The sequence below is a fragment of the Oryx dammah genome, unplaced genomic scaffold (assembly GCF_014754425.2).
Source record: "Oryx dammah isolate SB20612 unplaced genomic scaffold, SCBI_Odam_1.1 HiC_scaffold_23, whole genome shotgun sequence".
In the NCBI taxonomy this organism is placed as follows: domain Eukaryota; kingdom Metazoa; phylum Chordata; class Mammalia; order Artiodactyla; family Bovidae; genus Oryx; species Oryx dammah.
In genome coordinates, this window is record NW_024070207.1 from 15982592 (window position 1) to 15999347 (window position 16756).

Consider the following 16756-nt stretch of genomic DNA (forward strand, 5'->3'; position numbering starts at 1 on the left):
ACCAAGCCAGTTAGATGAGGTTTCTCCCTTAAGAATCAAACATGACTCGGATGAGAGGTGGTTAGGCTGAGTTAGAAACCATTCTAGGACTTCCCTGGTGGTACAGTGGATGGAAATCGGCCTGCCAATGCAGGGGACGTTGGGTTTGATCCCTGGTCCAGGAAGATTCCACATGCTGTGAGGCAACTAAAGCCTGTGTGCCGCAATGACTGAACCTGAATGCTGCAGCCACTGAAGCTCGTGTGCCTAGTGCCTGTCCTCCATGACAAGAGAAGCCACCACAATGAGAAGATTGTGCATTGCAATGAAGAATAGCCCCCGATCACTGCAACTAGAGAAAATACGCATGCAGCAACGAAGACCCAGAGCAGCCAAAATAAATAAAGCTAAAAAAATAGCCATTCTAGTCCACTCCCCCTCCTCTTAACCTGAGTACATGGAAGCACAGAGAGATGACTTTCCCCAAAGTCCAGGTCTCCTTTTCACTGCACTTCAAGGTTCTACTTTAAAAACCAAGTTCGTTTGCTTTTCTTACTGTTCAGAGACAAGAAGCCAATGGGCTGTGCCCCAGCAAGGAAATGATCAGTACATTTGTTTGAAGCTTTTTGAGTTTCCAAAATGTGACCTGCTGTTTCAGCTCAATTATTGTTTACCTTTTATCTATGGGGACAACAGACTTTCCTTTGTGGCTCAGTGGTAAAGAATCCATCTTGACTGCCAACGCAGGTGATGGGGATTCAATCTCTGGGTCGGGAAGATCCTCTGGAGGAGGAAATGGCAACCCACTCCAGTATTCTTGCTGGGAAATCCCATGGACAGAGGAGCCTGGCGGGCAATAGTCCATGGGGTGGCAAAAGAGACAAAACAACAATAATGGGGACAACACTCTCCTAGTGTCTGCCTAGTGCCTACTATGTTTGCCACTCTGCTAGGTGCTGAGGAGGATTTAGAAAAGATGAAGACCCATCCCTGCTGTCAAAGATCTGAGTGTGGGAGACAGAACTAACAATGAGAGAACAATGGAAGGCAGTAAGTGATTCAGAATAAAATAAGTAGCGCAGGCAATAACTGCTGTTCAAGTTCACAGGAGAGAGAGCACTCTGGGAGCTGGGTGGTGGGGGCTGGGGGAAGTGCAATTTCACGTGGGCTTTGAAGGCAGGATAGGATTGTTTACACAGATGTGGGGGAGGGCACTGAATGTGTGTCTGCATGGGCAGGGGGCTAGGGGGCGGCTGCATCGATGCAGAACTACATGGGGATTAGGGATAGCATTTATTGAGCACTTTTTATGCACTGGCTACACAATTCAATTCATGTAAATGTGCATAATCCTAGGAATTAGACAACAGATCACTGATAACTGGTTGAGAGAGGGAAACTGAAGTACAGAGAGGTAAATTGCCCAAGGTGACACAGCAAGTAAATGGGATAATTATTCTACCTTTGAAAGACTTCCCTGGTGGCTCAGATGGTAAAGCGTCTGTCTATAATGCGGGAGACCCGGGTTCAATCCCTGGGTTGGGAAGATCTTCTGGAGGAGGAAATGGCAATCCACTCCAGTACTATTGCCTGGAAAATCCCATGGACAGAGGAGCCTGGTAGGCTACAGTCCATGGGGCCGCAAAGAGTCGGACACGACTGAGCCACTTCACTTCACTTCACTTCAGAAGCCTTTGAAAGAGAGGAATTTGTGCCTCAGGTGAGGAAGCTGGCCTGGCACTAAACACAATGATTTTGCAAACACAAGACCCTCTAGGCCGCACTCCTAAAGAAGTTCAGTATGGATTGGTGGTTTAGTTGTTAATCGTGTCCGACTCTTGGGATCCCAAGAAATGTAACCTGCCAGGCTCCACTGTCCTGGGATTCTCCAAGCAAGAATACTGGAGTGGGTTGCCATTTCCTTCTCCATCTTTCCGTCCCAGGAATTCAACCTGGTCTGCATTTGCAGGCAGATTCTTCACTGACTTAAGAGGGAAGATTTCTGCATGGATTAATGAAGCCTTTTACTGAGTGCTATCATCTCCTCCTTACTTCCTTGAGGTCTCAGGCTACAGTCATCACCAGAACTCCAGTTTTACCCTTAATGTTACTGTGCAGAGGATTTAACAAAACACCGACGGAGAACGAGTGAGCTGCTGAATCGATCCTTGTTTGTTGTTGTTCTTTATTAATTAGCACTTTGAGAGCATCAGGCCCTAAGGTGGATGCTGTCTGTGCAAAGCTACCTGGCTCTGAGGCCAGGTGGTGGAAAACCAGACCTGGAAAGGTCGGCAGGAAAATGGCTGGCAGCCAACACCAGAAAGTGTTTCCCAGGCAAGGTGCCTGTTTTTTTTTTCTGGCTATTTCCCTGTTTGTGAGTCTTCAACAGATATTAAACCAACACAAAGTGGATTCTGAAAGGTCTTTTTCCTGTTTCCTTGCCCAAAGAAAAGCAAATCCCAGTCTATGGGTAGGAAGCAGCAGGGAAGAGGGGGCCCTGTTTCTGCCAGCAGCCCTTGTCCAATTCTTGGGCCCCTCCACAGCCTGACGGGCGTTTAAGTGGCAGGACTCTCGGCCAAGCGCAGGTTGGAAACAGCTGCTCCGTCGCAGGGCGGGAGGACGGAAAGAGGTCTGGGGAAGCTTCTTTTCCTCCATCTTTTCCTCCAGCTAGAGTACGATTGAGCTTGAAGGCGTGGCCGGAGAAAGGGGAGACGGAGAGCCTGGAGAGGGAGTGGCCGGAGGCTAGATAGAGAAACATCGGAGCACAGCTGGAGGGAGAACGGCCGGGCAAAGTAGGAAAAGAAGCCTCGTCTAGGACGGAAGTGGAGAGTAGGGCTGTGGCTACAAAGGTGGAGAAGATGCCGTCTTGGCCCTGCCCAACTCTGCTATTTCAGGGAGGTCTGGAGGAGAGGCGAAGAGTAGGTCACACCCAGCGGACCTACCAAAGCCCAGGGGCTTATCACTAGACAGGCTCGTCCATTCCCCCAAGAACTCAGCGAGGGCCGGCTAAACGCCTACTAGGTGCCCGGTGTCCAAGGAAGCGCCCTGGAGAACCGGGGCGCAGGAGGCGGAGTCGGTCCAAACGGCTTCGCGGAGGAGCGAATTCCGTAGTCGGCTGTGCGGGAGGGTGGCGGTGCACGCGTGCGGGCCGGGCGAGCGCAGAACGCGAGGCAGGCAGGGGAGGAGGGGAAGGAGGCGGGGATTGAGCCCGGGGGAGGGGGGGGAGGCCGAGGCGCCGAAAGGGGGAGTGGGAGGTGTGAAGAGTGCAAGCGGCTGGGGGGCGGGGAGGCCGGAGAGGGGAGGCGGCCGGGCGGGGTGGCCGCGGGCGTGAAGTGGGGGGGCGGCGAGGGGCCGAGCCGGGCGGGAGCGGGGAGGCGGCGGCGAGGGGGAGGAGAGAGGGAGGGGAAGAAGGAGGAAGCCAGCGCGGCTGCTGCAGGGGGAGGAAGATAGGGAGGAGGAGCCGTGCGCGGCGGCCGTGGCGGCCGCCGGGGGAGCGGAGCGCCGGGGCGCGGGGAGCCGATCGGGCGCCCAGTCGGGGCCGAGGGCCGACTGCCGGTGAGTGGAGCCCCGCAGGGCGCGGCAACCCGTCCCTGGGGCCGGGCGGGAGGCGCGGGAAGCTGCGGCGCCGGGGCGGAGGGAGGGGGCCGGCCGGAGCCCAGCCCCCGGCTGGCCCGGCCTCCCGCCCGCCTTTCCTCCCTCCCTCCTGGCTTCCTCTCGCCGCTGCCCGCGCGAGGGGGGCAGGTCCCGGGCTAGCGGCGGGCTGGGGGAGGTGCTGCCCGGAGGGCGGGCGTCTGGGGCCGGGGGGTGGAGCTGGGGGCTCGGGGGTGTACCCGGGGGCGGGAGGCTGGCCCGGGACGGCTCTAAATTGGCTCGGAGGGGCCCGTCGGCGGCGAAGTTGCTCGCTGGGGGCAGAGACGGCCACGCGGTTGCAGGAGTAAGCGATCCCCCTGTGGCGAGTGCGTGAGACGAGGAGTCCGGCGTCCCCGCCAGCCCCGTCGCCCTCCCCGCCGGCCCGGCCCCGCCAGCTCCCCTCCTGGCCGCCGCGTGTTCCCTCGCCGTCTCCCCCGGTTCGCTCCTGCCGCGTCCCTTCAACCCTGGCCCTGACCCTCCCGGCCTCCGACTTCCCCCGACCCCTGCTTGCTTCGCCACTGCCCTGTTCCCCTTTTCTTCCCTCGCTAGTTACCCCTCCCCGCCTCGTAATTCCCGATGCAATTGCCTCTTTGAGACCTTTTTTTTTTTTCCTCTCCTTCCTTTTAGATTGGCCAACGGCTCGTTTCCACCCTGCCTCGTTGGTGGCCACTGGAGAAGCGCGGGGGGCTCCCCAGGCAGCCGTAGGGACAAATTAGAGCCAGCACTTGGCCCCGGGCCTCGCGTGTAGCTTCCCGTCCCCTGCTCTAGTTGCCCCGGGGTCCGGAGGGGGGTGCGGGGGCGGGGGTGTGCCCTCCGTATATGTTCCACCACCCGGGCCACCCTCGGGGCTTGTGTTCCATCTCGCTCTCGCTTCCTGCACGGTGGTCGTGGGGAGCCACTTTGCATCATGTCCCGGTATAGCTACCAAAGTCTCCTGGACTGGCTCTATGGGGGCGTGGACCCCAGCTTTGCGGGCAATGGGGGCCCCGACTGTGCTGCCTTCCTCTCTTGGCAGCAGCGGCTGCTGGAAAGTGTGGTGGTCCTGACCCTGGCCCTGTTGGAGATCCTGGTGGCCCTGCGGCACATCCTGAGGCAGACGAAGGAGGACGGTAGGGGTGGCCGTGGCTGCCAGCCAGAGCAGGTGACCCAGCGGCCAGAGGAAGGCAAAGAGAGCCTGAGCAAGAATCTGCTCTTAGTAGCCTTGTGCCTGACCTTCGGGGTGGAGGTGGGCTTTAAGTTCGCCACCAAGACCGTCATCTACCTGCTCAACCCCTGTCACCTGGTCACCATGATGCATGTGAGTCTGTTGACTTCCCCCACCCCTTCCCGGCAGCCTCAGCCAGCAGAGTCATTTGTGTGCTCAAGACACTTGGCCGTGTAGAGCACCTCACCCCTGCGGGCAGTGGGACCCTTAAAAATGATTTTCCAACGAGTGGCTGTTTGGGTGCGGATTTCAGATTTGGCTTCCTTCCACCTTTGCACAATGCGTCAGCCCTATGGTGGTGGTGAGCCCTGGGAAAGTCTAGCACTCAGGCCAGCGGCCCCTCCCCTCCCAGGCCTACCCTGGCCTTTTGCCAGCAGGAAGTCTGACCCCAGCCAGGTTCCCTTCTGGATCACCAGAGGGCAGCCATGGACCAACCCCCCCCCCCCCCCCCCACTTCCCCTGCCCCCCCCCCCACATTCCCTCTGCCACTATTTCCCAGAGGCCTGGTGGCTTTCTTTCCTGGAGGTGGTCACAGAAGGTTCCGGTTTCCACTGTCATACTTGGGGGAAATACTTTTGTAGGTTTCTCTTAATGACTTTCTTTTGGGAGTTTACGGAGTTAGGGTGAGGTCTGCCTTTTGAGTTCTGAGGTGTCAGAGCATCGCCAAACTCCAACTCATTGCACTCTGAAGCAGACCCCAGGCAGACTCGTGACCTCTTCTCTGTCTGTGGTGAGAGGGTATTTATTTCCTGCAAACCTCTCCATCTTATCACTCTTATTCTCTCTCCTGAGGTCACAGTCCAGGGGTGCCCAGAGAGCTGATTTCTTTATCTCCCATTAGCGGTGCTAAGAAAAACAAATGAGATTGAAAAAGGAAAGTTGCCAGATACATAAAAATAATCGGTGAGCACCAACCAAGAGCGAGACTGTCTTTTTGTACTCAGCCTGTGTAGAGAGATGATCTAAAACTATAATATCACGGAAGGGTAGGAAGAGGAGAAGGGGGTGGGGTGCGGTGGGGGTCTGTCTCTTTTAGATTTCAGGCTGTGGAAAACCTGGTGTGTTTTATTCAGGGACAGTTGTGAAACCTGTCATTATCATCTTTATTGCTTTTATATTTGTAGAAGGTTGTTTTCTCAGGAGACTCGTGACAACCTTGTGTGGGGCAGGAGGTTGAGATAATTGTCTTGGTTTCACAGGCCTGGCGGGGGGACTCGGGGATGGGAGGTTGCTCGCTTGCAACCAAAAGATGAATTAGCTTTCTGGGTTGGAAAGCTAACCCACCCTCTTTGGGGTTTTGGAATGCAGAGCAGTCTCTGGGAGGCTGATGCTGATCAGCATGGTGCTGCCTACTTACGCTGCGGATGCTTGCTAGCTCTGTGTTGTAGGAAGTCATTGGATGGTAGGTTCTTGGCCTCAGTTTCCCAATCTGGAAACTGGTGAATGACCACAGACCCCTTTCAGTCTTGCAGATGTGGTAAGGAGGTGTAGACAGATTTAGAATAAAGCAGCTCTTAGTGATGGGATGGCTCTAAGCATCCAGTAGGCTTGGAGTGGGGAGCATTTTTTTTAGAGGTCTTCTTGGGAAGTGATGCCATTCACAGGAAACCCAAGGGTTCCCCTAGTTAGACCTGTGTAAATTTGAGCCTGTCCTCTTTCTTTCTTTCCTTTTTTTTTTTTTTTAATGAATGGGCTTTTTGTTAATGAAAGGAAACAACACATCTCAGCCATTGCTATGTGAGGCTCTTGGGACAGGAGTGCTTTTTTTGGATGGCAGGTGGTGAGGGTCAGAGGGTGCCTCTTCGACAAAGGGGTCTTGAGGCCTCTGACAACCACATATCTAGAAGGTCAACAAAGAACTAAATTCAGCCCGATTGGGGCTGCTGCTGGGGTGATGACGTCAAACTTGGCAGCACCATGGTTTTCAGTGGAAAGGTTTTTAGAGGCTTTTAGAAGACTCTGGAGGCTTCGTTCTGGCATTAATTAGTTGTGTGACTTTGGGGAAAGTACTTGTCCTGGCTGTCAGTCTGCCTGGCTGCAAACGAGGCAGAGTTGAATTTCTAGGTCTTGACAATCTGTGTGCTGTGCTTCTTTCCTTCATAAGCAGTGCCCGGGGGTGCCACACAGAGCTATTCCAGAAATGGCTTTTGGTCTCCTCGCCAATTTCAGGTGGTCATGGTTCATCTTCTCAGCCTCATCTTTCGCTGCCTGTGTCTTCCCCATAAAGTAAACCCGAGAAGGCCACCCTTAGGGATCCATATAGATGATGTTGGCCCTCAGGGGCTGAGTGCTGCAGAGAGATGGATGTTTGGGGAACTGTGAACTGATTCCTTTCACTGTGCTTTTGCTGTTGTCCCGTGCCATTACAACAGATGGAAACAGTTTTCTAACTTGGCTACAGTAATGACTAATGATAATAAGTATGGTTAGTATTTGGGCTTCCCTGGTTGCTCAGACAGTAAAGAATCTGCCTGCAGTGCCAGAGATACAGGTTTGATCCCTGGGTCAGGAAGATCCCTTGGAGGAGGGCATGGCAACTGACTCCAGTATTCTTGTGGGAAGAATCCCATGGACAGAGGAGCCTAGGGGGCTACAGTCCATGGGGTTGTTAGTCATGTGTTAGTTGCTCAGTCATGCCCATTCTTTGTGACCCCATGGACTACAGTCCACCAGGTTCCTCTGTCCATGAGATTTTCCAGGCAAGGATACTGGAGTGGGTTGCCATTTCCTTCTCCAGGGGATCTTCCTAACCCAGGGATCGAACCCGGGTCTCCTGCACTGTAGGCAAATTCTTTACCGACTGAGCTACAAGGGAAGCCCGTCCATGGGGGTTAGTATTAATCATACTTTACATCTGTCTAGCTCTTAACTTTTATAAGACCCTTTCACACACACTATCTTTTTTATGGTTATGCTAGATAAGCTTGAGCCTGGACAGAGAGATGTTAAAATTTATCCTGTGACTGTGTGTGTTCCAAAGGGGAAGTGTTGAATACAAATACTTTGGCAAGTGAATTAGCTGAGTTAGCCTATATCATGGCAGTAAATTCTATGGAGTTCAGAGGTCCTGATAAGGAAAGGGAGACATGAGCTGAATTGAAAGCAGGAGCTTAGAGACATTTCTGATGTGTGTCTCTCAATAAAATGACTCAATTATAGCTTTATAGAAGGCCTTGTTTTGCAGAGGCAGTATAAGTTTGTACTAAGGGCAGTATTACTTTCAGCCAGGAAATGGAAGCACTGGAGGGAGAATGACTAGTCTCCTTACCTCCCATTTTTCAGGCTGTAAAATATTTACTCCCAAGGCCTTTGATACACAGACCCTCCTCATAGCCATGCTGCCTTTGGGCAACTGCCAGCTTTAGAAGCACAGGGCAGGGTACTTCTTGTGTCCGAGTCCTGTTCTTGAATAATATTCCTGCTGTCAGGTTACTTTTTGGCCTCGTCTGTTATCTCAAGGGCCCTGGGACTGGTGGAGGTTTGTAGTATTAAACCAGCACCTTCTCACATCTGACTTAAGCCGGGGATGCTTGAGGGTTCTTGGAATCAGCAAGCACCAGGATTAACGCACCACTGTTAAACCCCTTGCTGAATATCAGTGGTGTTTACCCATTACACCAAGAAGTATTTCTTCAAGCGTGGCTAGCTAGTCCGTATGGGTGACACGGAATGAATTTACTGACTGTTTATGCTGTTTACAAAACAAAACAGAACAAAACGGAAATCACACTGCCAGCTAGGTACTGGCAGGGGTGGCTTTAGAACCCAGCTGTCAACAGTGGGAATTGGGGCTTTGGCAGGAAGAGATTGTCATAGCTATTTAAGTCCTAAAATCTACAGTTTCTTAGCAGAAGGGTTAAAATTGCAGACAGTTTGACTGATTGTGTCTGTAAAAACTCATGGCCTTTTATCCTTTGCATCTAGTTAGATTGTCTCTGTCTTAGGAACTTAAGGCAAAGATCGAATTTTGGATGTCTTGTCTAATTGTCCACTTCCAGTTGGTTGTGTATATATCTGTGTCAGTATCTCCCAGTTGGGCCCTGAACTTGGTGGGGCATAGCATATGCCGTTTAACCCTCCGTGTCTCTGTGCATAAGGCACTCTGGATCTCAGCTGGACATTTGCCAAATAATAATTGATGCTATTGACCCCTGAGCACCAAGCCTCTGGTTTTTAGCCTTTAAGACCAAGTGAGCCCCATCATTTTTTAAGAGTTAGCATTGCTATTTTTCTGTCTTTATGATATATTAGAAGGCTGATGTCCACCAAATATGGCTAACCTGCTTTTGTCTCACTGTTTACTTTCCTACTTCACTCTGCCGAAAGCACAGAATGGCACATATTCAGAATGGTCCTGAGCTTTTTGTGACACCTTTTGGAACTCACTGAATGTACACGGGTATGTTATATTTGCTCTGTGATGGATTTGTTTTAGAGAAAACCTGATAGATCTGAGAACTAGGCTTTTTTGTCCCCTGCCTCCTTGACTTTCAGACCAACCACACCTCTTCATCCCCATCTGTTGTCTGGAGCACTGATAACTGCTCCTGGTTGCAATTGATGTTGGTGGGTAATGGGTGCAATGAGGGATCCAGCCATCTGCTGGCTTATCAGATGGACTGTGTCCTGTGTCATCAGTCCAGGGGGACACCAGGGGGTGATGTTTATATGGGCCTCAGCAGTGAGGCATGACATTCCTTTTTAGTTTGTTTTATATTCTCTCCCAAGGAAATTTGCAGAGAATTTTTCCATCTTTCATTGTTACAGTCTTTGACAGAGTCCCTTCCATTACAAGGGAAATGGTGTGGATTGGTGGATTAAATAACCCATAGACAGCCCTGGGATTTAAAATGATGATACCAGTTTTGCTTGTCGCCTGCTAGGGAACCTGAGCAAGTTATTTAGCTTTTTCCTATCTTGATCTTCTTCATGAAATGGGCCACATGGAAACAAAGCATTTTAATCCTCTGCTTAGCTCTGTGGTCACTTAAACAGACGCCAGGTACAGCTGATCAGAGCTGGCAGATGACCAATAGATTTTTTTCCTCTGATTCAGAAACTGACAAACCTCAATTTCTTTTCACCTTTCTTGATAGCTCTTAGAATCCATTCCTCTAATTAGTTCTGTTGTTTTTCTCTGGATCCTTGCCCGCGCCTGCATACCCTTCTCATACACAGTCTATAAAACTGGATACTGTGACCAGAGGTCCAGCCCACACCCAGCAGAGAGGAAAGATTTCTTTCTCAGCCTTTTCTCACTGTGCACCTGTTAATACAATGTAACCTGGAGCTTGCTGTTAAGTAATAGAATGCAGCAGGCTCCTACTCAGGGGGTGATCCACAGGCCCCCTGAATTTTTGTCCCTTTGCCATAGAAGTACCTCCTTCATCACTGTCTTCACGGGATCTGTCGCGAATTCCTCTGCTCTGTAGATGGTCCTGAAGATTCTCCTCTGGGAAACTTTCCAGTTGACCTTGACTCCACAGTTATTCCACTCATTCCACCAATGCCTCTTGTCCTCCTTTCCCAACTCTGAATATTCCTCAGATGGTTAGCCTCTTTAACATTTGCCTTTGCATGAGAAAATTGCAAGCGTTAGTTGCTCAGTCATGTCCTACTCTTTGTGACTCCATGGTCTGTAGCCCACCAGGTTCCTTTGCCCATGAGATTCTCCAGGCAAGAATACTGGAGTGGGTTGCCATTCCCTTCTCCAGGGAACCTTCCTAACCCAGGGATTGAATCCGGGTCTCCTGCATTGTAGGCAGATTCTCTACCATCTGAGCCACCAGGGAAGCCCATGGCTTTGTATACAAGTAGGTAGTTTGGTAAGTGTTCAACTGGGTTGTTTGATTTTACATGTTTGTTCATTCTCAACCATGAGAGTGTATACTTTTCTTTAAGGAAAGGAGGAGTATTTTTTTCCCCTCTGTAACACCCTGCAGAGCTTAATACAATACTGTATGTGCATGTTAATTGCTTAATGTGTAGTGTGCCTGGATAATGCTGGCTGACTGACTGGCTGACAGAACTGACTTTTTTCTTTTCTTTTTCCCTCCGGTGGTTCTGTCTGTGTTCCCTTGAGGTCTCATGGGCACAGTTCCTGTGTCTCCTGTGCCTATTAAGAGAAACTCCTGTCTGGATTTTTTTTTTTTTTTTGGAAATAGCCAGAAAGAGAGGTGGTTTTACCTCCAGCTCACACATCTTTTTGTTGAATTTCCATCACAAAGAGCTGGTTATTAGGAACTGCAGCCCATTCTCTGCCCCAAGTTTCTGCTCACTTTCATTGCACTGAGGAAATTGCACTGTTGGATCTTGGTCTTAAATCCCTTGGTTTGACATCTGGAAATGTCTACTTTCTTCTTTCCCTCCTTTAATATCAGACATTAAAAAAACTGTTATTAAGCTGGTAACTCACTTTCTATCTCTCCCCTTTTATATTTTTCAATAGCTTGTTCACTGTCATCATGCTTCATTGAAATACCCTTTGCAAGAAGAGCCAGACTTCTCAACTTCTGGTCTTTCATATATTTTTTTGGTTAACTTTGTTTGTGTTCAGCTTTGTGAGGTATAATCGACAAAGAAAATTGTAAGATATTTAAAGTGCACAACATGATTTGATTACGCATACATGATGAAAGGACTCCCCACCTCCAACTGAGTTCACTAACACATCCGTGATCTTTCATATCCTTTGTTAAATTGAGAGCATCTTCTGCCAGTAACTGACTGACTGGACCTGAAGTGGAGCGCAGTGCTTTTCCAATTTTCTTTGTGAAAGATTCCCTTGGAACCTTGTTCTCATGCAGATGCCGGGCTCTCCACTCAGAGTCTCAGTCAGTCTAGGTCCTATAGGGTGAGGACGGGAACCTGCATTTATTACAGTCTCCTCAGTGATTCTGATGCCGGTGAGCATTGGATCCCACACTGAGAGACATTATCTAGTGGCTAAAGTATGAGGTCGGAGAAGGCAATGGCACCCCACTCCAGTACTCTTGCCTGGAAAATCCCATGGGTAGAGGAGCCTGGTGGGCTGCAGTCCATGGGGTCGAAAAGAGTCTGACACAGCTGAGCGACTTCACTTTCACTTTTCACATTCATGCATTGGAGAAGGAAATGGCAACCCAATCCAGTGTTCTTGCCTGGAGGATCCCAGGGACGGCGGAGTCTGGTGGGCTGCCATCTCTGGGGTTGCACAGAGTCGGACACGACTGAAGCGACTTAGCAGCAGCAAAGCATGAGGTGGGATGTTGCTTCAGATACTCTTCCTGATTGGTGTGATTCTGATGGCCTGTGGGTGGGCATTTGGTCTTCTGGTAGTACCTCGGTATTTATGTGGGTGTTAAATAAGGTGGTTTAAATTAGAGGTTGAAGACCCCGAGTTATTGTGAGGTGGATTTTAAGGTAACTTTGGCGTTCCAGTGGCCTGTTGGGTGCCTGTGGCTTTTATCAGTGGAGGATTTCAGCCAAACCTCTTTTTAATCACCTTCCTTTGCCATTCTTGCAGTGTTGGAGATCTTTGGGAACTAACAAGATGAAATACTGACACAGAATTATTGCATCCTATTTGCAGGACTTTAGTTTTAAATGCTCATGGAAATGTATTCATTCTTGCATGTATTCAGCAAACATTTGTCCGGTGCCTGTTGTGTGTCAAACATTGTGCCAGGCACTGGAGATTCAAAGGTAAATAAGAAACATTTTTTGCCTTCATGTTGCCCACAGTTGAGATGAGACAGGCAAGAAAAAAAGATCAACTAAATTACAATGTGACGTGTATGGTAACAGATTTGAACAAAACATAGAGGACCAGAGGGTTTTTGTTTTTTCCTGATGAAATTAAGGAAAGCATACTGGAGGAGGTGACATTTGACTCACTAAGGAGACATGTTAACTCTTTGAGAGCAGGGGTCCTTGTTTGTCTTATTTTCTATCATAGTGGCTCTCATAGGACCCACCTCATAGTAGGTGCTCAATAAACGTGTGAATGACTGACTAGGAGGTGGCTAGGTGTTGCAGAAGGAAAGGGTTTCTTGGCATAGGAAACGATACATGTAAAGGCACAAAGTTGCTTCCTCTTTCACAGGAAAGCTTTACAACTCTTACCTGGAGTCATTTGCATGTTGTTATCAGGGACAGGTATTGTTTTTGTATTTCTCCCTTGGCAAACCACGTAAAACTTGGAATGCTCTGTCGTTTCTGGCCTATTGATAAGACAGCTGCAGTTGCTCACAAGTCCTTGATAGGGGGCTTGTGAGATAGAGCATTGTGTTCTCTCTTTTGTCCCAAGGAGGGCCCACATGGTCAAGGACAGACACACGGAACACAGAGGAGAGTGAGCAGGCATTAAATGCAGGAAATGAGGTAGCAGGCATTCCACCCCCCACCAGATGATTTTTAGTGGCTGCTGCCCCCAGGAATGTAGAACTGATGCAATGTTTCGATGCTCTTCTTCTACCTTTCTCTTCTCTATTTATTTTCCCCTGCTTCCAAGTCTTCCCCCGCCAACCCCCCAACTCACCCCATCCAAGTTTGCCTCTTTCCAGAGTGCTCAAAGCTCCAGATCAACTCCATCTAAACGCTTGTTTCACTAGAGGAGGTCCTATCTCCAAGGAAATCAGGAATAAATCAGTTCCATGTAGGAGGTTCATACTGCGGTGTGAATGGCTCAGATGCAACAGAGGTGGGGGAGGGCAGGACTTTTTAAAAGGGCCTTGTTAGCCTTACTTTAGGTGTGTCTCAGAATTTGAGCAGGTGGCCTTTCCCATGCTCCTTGCTCAGTTGTTGGCCTCCCTCCTGCTCCACCTCCCATCTTCCCCCACCCTGAGAACTGGGGTTATCGGTGTCTTACTATCTTACTTGCTGAACGCCCAGGGTAAGTCTCCCTCCAAGGTCTTGAATACAGCAGTTAAATCTGAAGGCCTGGGGAGGGCTCCTCCTTTTTTGGGCACGCCCCTCTCTGTTTACTCAGCTCTTTCCCAGAGAAAGAGCTGCCAGCTAAACAGAGCATGGCTTGCGTGTCTGTCAGTGTGTGGTGTGTCAAGGGACACTGACCTGTTGTGAGCCCGAGATCCTGAAGCGGAGGGTTGGGGGAATCTTTCCGTTGGCTGCGTACCCTTAACAGTAGCTGCTGGAGCAAACGTCAGAAGGAGGCAGGCAGGGCAGGATGAGTCTGGTTGCGGGCCTGGTGGCTCTGAGAAAACAGAATAGATGGCAAGAGACCGTCTTCTCTAAGACAGTCCTTAGAGAGGATTGGACTGTCGGGCAGACCCAGTTTAAGCCATGTCCTGTGGGCAGGTGTTAGGTTGGTAGGAGAGTGAGAGGTGAGAGTATCTGAGGAGAAAGGAAACGTGCATGACAGTTGCTCAGTCATGTCCCATGCTTTGTGACCCCATGGACTGTAGCCTGCTAAGCTCCTCTGTCTTGGGGATTCTCCTAGGCAGTAATACTGGAATGGTTTGCCATTTCCTCCTCCAGAGTGTCTTCCCGACCTGGGGATTGAACCCATGTCTCTTGCATCTCCTGCATCAGCAGGCAGGTTCTTTACCACTGTGCCACCTGGGAAGCCCAAAGGAAGCATGAGCCCATTCTAATTCCATCTCAGTTCCCCCAGTCTCCCTGTCTCCAGCACACATCAGTGGTGGTATAAACTCAGGGTGTATTTTGCCTGTGAATTGAGTCGCCTTTGCCAGTCGACCAGCTGTGTTTGCAGAAAGACTTTGTGCTCAGGCTGTTGCTAGCAAAGAGACTTTCATTCAGGTGCTGATTAAACAAGGCGCAGAGCCAGATTGCACATTAAGGCCCTTAACTACGGCTCTGGGAGCCCTGGGTAAACACTTATTAGATGTTCTGGGTAGAGTATTAGGAGAGGCTGCTGGACACGAGGGAAACTGGCTAGGAGAGACTTCTAGAAAGGGCTTTGTTCTTTTCCTAGATGCATCTGATCCGAGCTACTGGCACGTACACAGAGGGGCTAGACAGGTTTCCTCCTTGGTATTTACTTGGGGAATTCTCACTGGGACCCAGTAGGTTTGGACTGGGACATGGCAATGAATCTGGCTAAGTTAAGCTGGGCATTAGAAATGCCTCCTTTTCCTAATGCAGGTTCGGCTGAGTGGACTGAGCTTTTGGACCATATTTCCTGGGTTTGTATTTGAGCTCCATCATCATGTGACCTTGGGTGGGTAGTGGTAAAGAATTTGCCTGCCAATGCAGGAGACATGTGTTCACTCCCTGGGTCGGGAATATCCCCTGGAGAAGGAAATGGCAACCCACTCCAGTATTCTTGTCTGGAGAATTCCATGGACAGAGGACCCTGGTAGGCTACAGTCCATGGGGACGCAAAAGAGTTAGACATGACTGAGCATCCAAACAACAATGAATTGTGTGTGACCGTAGGCATGTTACTTAACTGCTATCAATTTAACTCATCTGTAAAATGGAGATAATCACACTACCTACCTAATAGGGCTATTGTGAGGATTAAATGGAATAACTTAAGCATTTGGCAGAAATTCTGGCTCATTGTCAGCAATAAATGTTAGCAGCTTTTCATAGTACAGTCAGCCCTCCATAAATGTGTGTTCCAGTTTGCAGATTTAACCAACTACAGATTGAAAATATTAGGGAAAAAAATTTCAGAAAGTTTGAAAACACAAAACTTGAATTTATTGTGCACTTGAAACTGGTTATATTGTGTTGGGTGTTGTAAGTAATCTAGAGACAATTTGAAATATATGGGAGTATGTGCAAGGTTACATGTAAATACGACACCATTTTATACAAGGAACTTGAGTATCTGCAGATTTTGGTATCCCTGGGGGGTCCTGGAACCAATCCCCCATGGATAGCAAGGGACAACTGTAGTAGTAATAGTACTGTATAGTACTATAGGAGTAATAGGGGGCTTCCCAGGTGGTGCTGGTGGTAAAGAACCTGCCTGCCAATGCAGGAGACATAAGAAACGCAGGTACGATCCCTGGGTCAGGAAGATCCCCTGGAGGAGGAGGGCATGGCAACCCACTCCAGTATGCTTGCCTGGAGAATCCCATGGACAGAGGAGCCTGGCGACTAAGCCTGAAGCAACTTAGCATGCACAGTAATATATAGAACTACTATATAGTGGTTCAGGTCATTCTGGGTAAAAGCTGACTGTGTGTGCACAATCAGTCATGTCTGACTCTTTGCAACCCTATGGACTGTAACCCGCCAGGCTCCTCTGTCAATGGGATTTCCCAGGCAGAAATACTGGAGTGGGTTGCCATTTTCTACCCCAGGGGATCTTCTGACCCAGGGATGGAACCCATGTCTCTTGTGTCGTCTGCATTGGCAGAAGGGTTCTTTAGTGCCAGTTGGGAAGCTTCCCAGGTGGGGAACAGGAACGTCGTTCAGTCGTGTCCGACTCTTTGCAGCCCCATGGACTGTAGCCTACCAGGCTCCTCTGTCCATGGGATTTTCCAAGCAAGAGTACTGGAGTGGATCGCCATTTCCTTCTCCAGTGGATCTTCCTGACCCAGGGATCGAACCCGGGTCTCCCGCATTGTAGACAGATGCTTTACCATCTGAGCCACCAGAGAAGTCCTCCCAGGTGGGGAGGAAATGTCAATTCACTCCAGTATTCTTGCAAGGGAAAATCCCATGGACAGAGGGAAAATCCCATGGCTGCTTACAGTCCACAGGGTCACAAAGAATTGGACACAACGGAGCACAGGCGCTCACACACACACACACACACACACAAGCTGACTCTAGGTTGGTAAAAGCCTGGGTTCAGATCCTACCACTAGCTGTGTAGCCCTTGGCAAGTTGTGTAACCTCTTTGACCCCACTAGTGACCACATTTGTAAATTGGAATAATTAAACCTACCCTGCAGGGCTGTTGTAAGACAATAATGAGAAAGAAACAATGAGACAAGAATAATAAAACACTTAAGATAGTAAACAGTC

At 49.7% G+C, this 16756-nt stretch overlaps 1 protein-coding gene across 5 annotated transcripts in view; it reads left to right on the plus strand.

The window, feature by feature from the left end:
* Positions 1–3439: 3439 nt before the first annotated feature.
* TMEM164 (transmembrane protein 164) overlaps positions 3440–16756 on the plus strand; it is a 181958-nt gene continuing 168641 nt past the window's right edge. For 2 of the 5 annotated variants that reach the window (XM_040265068.1, XM_040265071.1), the window contains exons 1-2: positions 3823–3935; positions 4237–4906. In XM_040265068.1, the coding sequence (XP_040121002.1) occupies positions 4517–4906 (390 nt within the window). In that variant the 5' untranslated portion in view covers positions 3823–3935; positions 4237–4516. Of the gene's footprint in view, positions 3535–3822; positions 3936–4039; positions 4907–16756 lie in introns of those variants that run through there. The other 3 variants (XM_040265069.1, XM_040265074.1, XM_040265070.1) reach the window with 3 other exon arrangements.